This window comes from Diplotaxodon limnothrissa, linkage group LG11 (assembly GCF_057381915.1).
Source record: "Diplotaxodon limnothrissa isolate DT_005_m linkage group LG11, D_limnothrissa_male_GT1.1, whole genome shotgun sequence".
NCBI lineage: Eukaryota > Metazoa > Chordata > Actinopteri > Cichliformes > Cichlidae > Diplotaxodon > Diplotaxodon limnothrissa.
In genome coordinates, this window is record NC_140606.1 from 9,817,690 (window position 1) to 9,824,405 (window position 6,716).

The 6,716-nt window shown below is 40.6% G+C and overlaps 1 protein-coding gene across 1 annotated transcript; it reads right to left on the bottom strand.

Moving 5' to 3' along the window:
* Positions 1 to 488: 488 nt before the first annotated feature.
* Positions 489 to 5,825, bottom strand: LOC146622337 (protein BTG3). Its single transcript, XM_085365059.1, has 5 exons — positions 5,703 to 5,825; positions 3,457 to 3,634; positions 3,220 to 3,357; positions 2,704 to 3,049; positions 489 to 1,398 (listed from the first exon to the last, which is right to left on the bottom strand). The coding sequence occupies exons 2-5, from the start codon at positions 3,627 to 3,629 to the stop codon at positions 1,201 to 1,203; spliced, it is 855 nt and encodes a 284-aa protein (XP_085221185.1). The 5' UTR covers positions 3,630 to 3,634; positions 5,703 to 5,825; the 3' UTR covers positions 489 to 1,200.
* Positions 5,826 to 6,716: the final 891 nt, after the last annotated feature.

The following is a 6,716-nucleotide window of genomic DNA, read 5'->3' on the forward strand; positions in this document are numbered from 1 at the left end:
GAGGCACAGCGTCATGACCTTGGGCAACGTGACGCATCCAACGCACTGGAGTACTTCCGCTAACCAGATCCTGCTGTTCCGCTGACGGCAGTGAGAGTTCTGCCCGAGGATACACTTTATACAGGTGATTTCCCAGCCAAGTGAATAAAAAAAGAAGAAACACAAACAGGATTTAAACGCAACAGCAAAGACTTTACTGAAAAGTACGATTCATGTCAGAACAATGATTTCAGAAAAAACTGCATGGATTAATTTTCTGCGATAAAACAAGCGGCTCAAGCAAGAACTAAGAACAAAATCAATCAATGCGTAAGCGTGAAATGTAAATAAATAAAAAATGAAAAGTAACAATTCATGGTTTATAAAGCTGTAGCAGGACCTCATAGCAAGCAATGAACAATAAAAAAGTCACGACTTTATAAGCAAGCCCATTTCAAATTAAAAAACAAACAAGAAAAAGACAGTGACACAAGCGTTCTGTATATTACAGCAGAGAGCGTTTAAGCTATTAAATAAACATGTTCACGTTTGGAAAAGTGAAGTTTCTAAAGTAAAACCAAAGTTTGAAATATATATATAAAACTGACTGTATGTGACTTGACTGCCATCCATTGGTGGCTGAATAAATTACAACAAATATACGATTATAAAGTGCTCATCGGATGTGGTAATATTTACAAGCAGCTTAGTAAAAAAATAGCCTCTTCTACTTAATAGACAGATATTGTCACTATTGCTACAGTAGTTTAAAAACCCTGAATCACATTTCACAGTGATTAACTGTGACTTTTACACCCTGCAAAGATTTACAGATGGTAAAAAAAAATTTAAAAGACATATTTTTGGCATTAAACATATTGCTGAGAATTCCTGAGTTCAACTTCAAGCACCCAGTGACTGATGTTGTTCTTGTTGAGTACAGTTCATCAATACAAAAGCAGCAGTGCAAACACAACAGATTCAAAGAGCAGTTTTCACTTGAGCTGTGGGGTATCCCTGTGCAGAGTAATAGCCGTCGTTGACAAAGAAAAATGAAGAAACAAAAGAGTTTTTTTTTTTCAGATTATGAAAGGAATAATTAAACTGTACAGCTAAACCTTTTGGTCCAAGAAGATCTCTACTCAGGCCTGACATCAGACGGCTCAGCTTATAATGCTTATAATGCCCCCAAACTTGCCCTCCCCATAGTTCACAATTGGTCTACTCCTTCCCTGCTCGCCATGGCTGCAGGGGAGCCTGAGGGATGATGAACTGCGGAAAGGTCCGCGGCACAACGTAGTATCCAACGACCTGCTGGGCTGGAGGTGGTGGCACAGTGCTGATGAAAACTGGAGCATGCTTCTTGAACTGAGGCCACACTGGTGTAGGGTGGTAGATGACCTGAAGGTTAGGAGGCACCTGAACAGAGACAAAGATTGGATTGAGTGAAATCTGAAAGGATGGTAACAGACACATTTTTTCCATATGTGATGAATCCTTTCTAAAGCACACAACAACAAAACATAACACTGTAATAATATAGCAGCAGCTAACATCAACAACAACTTGCAAATGAAACTAAAAATAGCTGTTCATGTATCTTACTTGTGTAAAGGAAGAAATTGCAAAAAGTGTGAGTCAGTTAATCCAAAAGAAATAAAGCCAGTTTCTTATAACAACAACAAATCCAATGAATCACAACACTGGACCTATACGGTCGCTAACAACAAGGCCATAAATCCTTAAAACTGGATAACGCATAATTCACAGATAACTCACGCTTATTTCATAGAGAAATGTTCAGCTGCATAGGTTATTGAAGCCATTAATTCTATATAATAAGTGAATTAACTAAGAGGGAAAAAATCTTGCCTTCAGTAGCTCAGTTGCCCAGACTTATAGTCGCGCAATGCTAAGGCAGTGATCTAACCGTGTGAATTGACAACCAGATTTCCAGCACAACAACTTAAGACATCTGCTACACCACAACAAAGGCAGGCTAGGATTAGCTTTTATGTAGACAAGAGTCCTTAAAGCTCATTCAAACCTCATTCAACTCTCAGAGGTCGTTCCATTATTGGAAATCATCATCAACAAGACCTCATGAATGGCCAGCCAAAAAAATTTACAAAAGGTATGGAAAGAGGTTTCCTGAGTTTTTCCTTCCCACTGTCACCAAGTGCTTGCTTAAAGAGGGGTCATCTAATTGTTGGGGTTTTCTCTTTATTATTGTGGGGTCTTTACGCTAGGTGTTTGCCTTGAGATGATCAACAGATGTTGATCACTGCTGCTGATGAAGCGCTATATAAAACTGAATTGAACTGATATGTGATGAGAATCTGTAAGTGTATATTTGTGGCAGCTGGATGCTGCATGTGGGTTTTTCTGACTAGGCTACTGTACTCAGGTTCATTGTAACAAAGAAGTCATTTCTTGTAGCACTATTGTTAATTAGTGTGCAGGGCTCGCAAAATCTATCTCAGCCCCGTCCGTCGGGCTATATGATAACCCGACGGGCGGGGCTGAGATAGATTTTGGTCTCCCCGTCGGGCTAGCGATTTTGCGAGCCCTGGTGTGCTTTCTTTTACTAACATAAGCACAGGTTTGGCCACATAGATAACTGCTCTAAGAAGCATTGTGGTAAATAAATGACCAACAGATTGTTAAAAGAAAAGAAAAGAAAAGAAAAGAAAACAAAAAGAAAAGAAAGCAAGAAAAACGTACCATATTTCTTGGGTATTTGACCCTGTTTGATCCATCTTCGTGTGGCTTTCGAATCCTGGGCACCATGGTTATTTTGCAGCTTTCATCCTCCATCTTTCCCTTCTCAGCAACCTGCCCTTCTTTTTCTTTTTCTCCCTGCACATCCCCATCTTTCGCCTCCTCCTCCGTGTCGCTCGATGAAGCTGAACCACAATCCGAAGATGTGGCAGAGTGGTAATCTGAAGTCTCCTGGCTTAGTGAGTCCAGCGAGGACACATCCAGGTCATCCTTCACACACTCTTCATTCTCCTCTTCCTCCTCTTTGTCGAAAGAAGCAACTTTAAAGGGACTGTTGTTCTCTTTGGATCTGTGAAGAAGGGAGTAAATGATTTTGCCATCCATTTTCCAGCCTGTGACTTCCTACAAGTTTGCACTTGTTGTTTCACATATTGCATCACAACTGTCACTCATTCAGAACAGAACAGACTGAGAAATGGCTGCGTCTTTGTCTGCCTCTGCAGGCACCCGGTGACTCACCTTGCAGACACCTCCAGTGGATCAATCCACAGAGTCATCTCAGATGGAAATCCCAGGCTGGTGGGCATGATGTTAGTCTCTTTGCAGGCTTGCAACACCACTTCATCACAGGGTATGCTTCTGTTTATGCGAATGCATCTGTGAAAAGTTCAGGAATTAAAAGTTAGGTGCCTTCTTTCTTTGCAGGAAAAAGTCACTCACTGACCACTGTGTAAATGTTTAAACAGTGATGATTACCTAAATGCTTGGCCTTTGCTGGGACAGTCGGGGTACCAGTGATCCTTGTATTTTTCACATAGAAGTCTTTGAAGATTTTCTGCAAACAACTCTGCTTTGGCACCATCTAAGTTACCACGTGTCACAGCCATTCGTTTGAGGAAGTCCACCCCGGCCTTGATCTCTTGCTTCATTGTGACTGTAGACAAAGAAAGAAGGAAGAAAACCACACAATTTATCCATGTGATTCTGTGCATGTGTTTTGCTATGACTTCAGTGAGGTGTGGAAGACCGTGAACTTCAGTTATCACACTTCCCTGTGCAGTTTTCCCTGAAGTGTATATTTATTTTTCTTTGCCTTCAGGGCAGTGTTGAGCATGGGTGAGATGTCCTGAGTGAATTTTACATATATTGCCATGCTCTGTGCCAACAAAAAGATAAAGTTTGTACACGGGCAAATCAGATGCAAACTATAAATGCCAGGTTGACATCCAAGTAATTTGACTATGCAAATTCATTGAGGTCATTGTGCTGTTTATTTTCTGATAGCATGTCTGTTTTGGGTTGAGTGTCAGTGTCAACTTGATCAGAGAGAGAAAAAATGTGCTTAATTGGGCCAAGGCTTTGGCCAACTGCAGACAAACCAGCTGACAGTGCTAACATCTTCCTGTTATCCCTGACAAGAAAGTCCATCCTTGAACTTTTGAGTTGCAAACTGTACTTTGTTATTGTGGCTTGCGACGTGCCACTCTTGCTTCAGTCTGGGTAATGTGTTGTCACAGAAAATAATCATTTTCTCTACTATATGGAGCCACAGCCTTCCCTTAAGGGTAGCCGTGATCCTGTGACACAAGCAGCAACTTTAAATCCCTAACAAATGTTTTGCTGTAGCATGAACTATGAGAGCATCGATGTGTTATCCCCCTCAGACACCATTTCGGACTTCCAGTTTATAATTTGTCCGTGAGGTAAACAGGGGTAGGCTAGAATCTGCAATGAAGAGTCAATATGGTTTGGGTGACAAGTGCTAAGAGACATTAAAGCCATTAATAACAGCACAATATCTTAAGAATTGCTTCAACGATTGTGGTACATGCGACCGCAACAGTTATTTAAACCACACATCTGCAGAATTGAATATAAATATTGTTTTCTGTTTTCTTTTTTATAGCAGGCCTACACCTTCATTTTTAGACACTTGAACCAGTGATTTTAGTTACTGTCGAACAAAGAGTAAGAAATGCCTGTAAAAACGCTTTGATTTATTTATAAAAGGTTGTTTTAAAACTGATGTTCTTATTTTAAATCCCTGGTTTATCTTGAACTTTTGTTCTTAATGAAGTCCTTAAATTGGATGATTAACAAAATGTAACAGCATGTTACTGAAGACAGATGGTCTTACACACGTTCATTTGGAGTTATACAGATGGATGATTTACGTTTTGAAGGAACTTAAACGCATCACTGGGGGTGTTTGTTTTCTCTATAATCACAAGTTAGGTGAGCTCGAAAATGAGGTAGCTTCTCAGTCTGCACACCATGTTTACTGTGCTCGTTTAAAGGCGAGCGGCTGTCATTATACGCAAACCTCTGATACAGGTTTGTTTGGAACAACTTGACCTATTTTCAGGCACAGGCTTGTTCCAGCTGCTTATACTGCGGTCTTTAATGTTTAACTACGAGGGCAAAACTCTGTTAAAATGTCGCCCTGAAAAGGAAAGATTAGTTGAGCCATTTTTAGGAGCGGTTTCGTCGATATTCCCCCCGCGCCTGCAGATGAGGACACGGCGCAAAGCGTGTTCACGTGCTTGTGGACCGTTGGGATACAAAATAAAAAAGCCAGACAAAGAATATAAGAAAGCGAAAAATGTATATCCTCCAGCCAGCTGTGATGAAGGGAACGTCACACTACTTAGTGGAAATAACGCGCTTGAGTTTTCAGGCGGTGCGGAAACCCCCAAATGGAAATTCAGAAAGTTTGTGACGAGAAACGTACAGCTGTAGGCAGCTCACCCAAACAACGTATTAATTAACAATTAATAAACAATGTATTTTGGATGGGGGGGGGGGGGGGGGGTATTTCCGGAGATGAGATTAGATAACTAAATAAATAAATAAATAAATAAAATGTTTAAAAAACATTAATAAAATACAATCAAATAAAATTTACAACAACAAACAGACGTAACACAGCCGACAAAACTTCAACACATTACACAACCAAACGCGATAAAATTAAAGTTAGAAGTACAGAAGTGAGTACTCACATTTTAACGTAGTTATTGTCGGTGCCCTCCTGATGTATTTGTCTGCCCCTCGGTACTGATGCGCTGGAACTCTCGTGGCGGCACGTTCCTTCCTTGTTCTCTTCGGCTGTAAAGCAACAGAGACGTAGGATTACCGTCAGCGTGACTCACTTCCTTCGCTGTGTGTAGTGAGCAAGCGGTGACTAGTGCCCGCCCGGCCCAAATATGGAATACCGGAGTAAACAGCTGATGAGCGTGAAAGAGAGCGAAATCCCTCACTCTGCTGCTTTTCTAGGCGGAAGAGGGTGTGGGTGGGGGGATACATAATAGTGTCCTCACCTCTTAAAGGTGTGGTTTCACCCAAACTGTGAAGCGCTTAGCAACTATGTGCTATACAAACAAACCCAGGATTGTAATTAACTGTACCCCACAGCTACACACATGTCACATAGGGAATGCGTTCCTATGAATCATATATCATTATGAAGTTACGTTTTAATGGATTTACATGCTTGATTGTTACATACCTGAAGCTTCACTAGCAGCAGACTTAATTAACTGTTCGTTGGCTAATTATTACCATATAACCGATTCTAACGGCGGGCTGCATTGCTATGGTGACCATTTGCATAAGTAGTACAGTACTCCCCCACGCCTACGCCTACCACCTCTCTCACGCTCTCTGTTGAAGTCTCGGGAAACTGGAACTGAAGGCCGTGCTACATTTGAAAATAACTTAATTAGTACAATGATGAGCTTATATAAGGTGAGATGAACTTGACGAGTAAATTTGAAAATTACCTTAATAACCCAAGACCCAGTCACGGGTAAACGGGTCGCTTAAGACTGTTAAAGTGTTGTTGCTGTTAGATGCTGATTTATCTTGTAAATTTGTAGAAATTTTAAGTCTGTGTTAAATTTAACTTACAGTTTAATGCCAATGAGGGGTAAAGGCTTGTGATTTTGGAGAGATTATTGTGGCTTTACATCTGAGATTTTTATATAATACAATTTTTATATATGTCACGGTCAAGT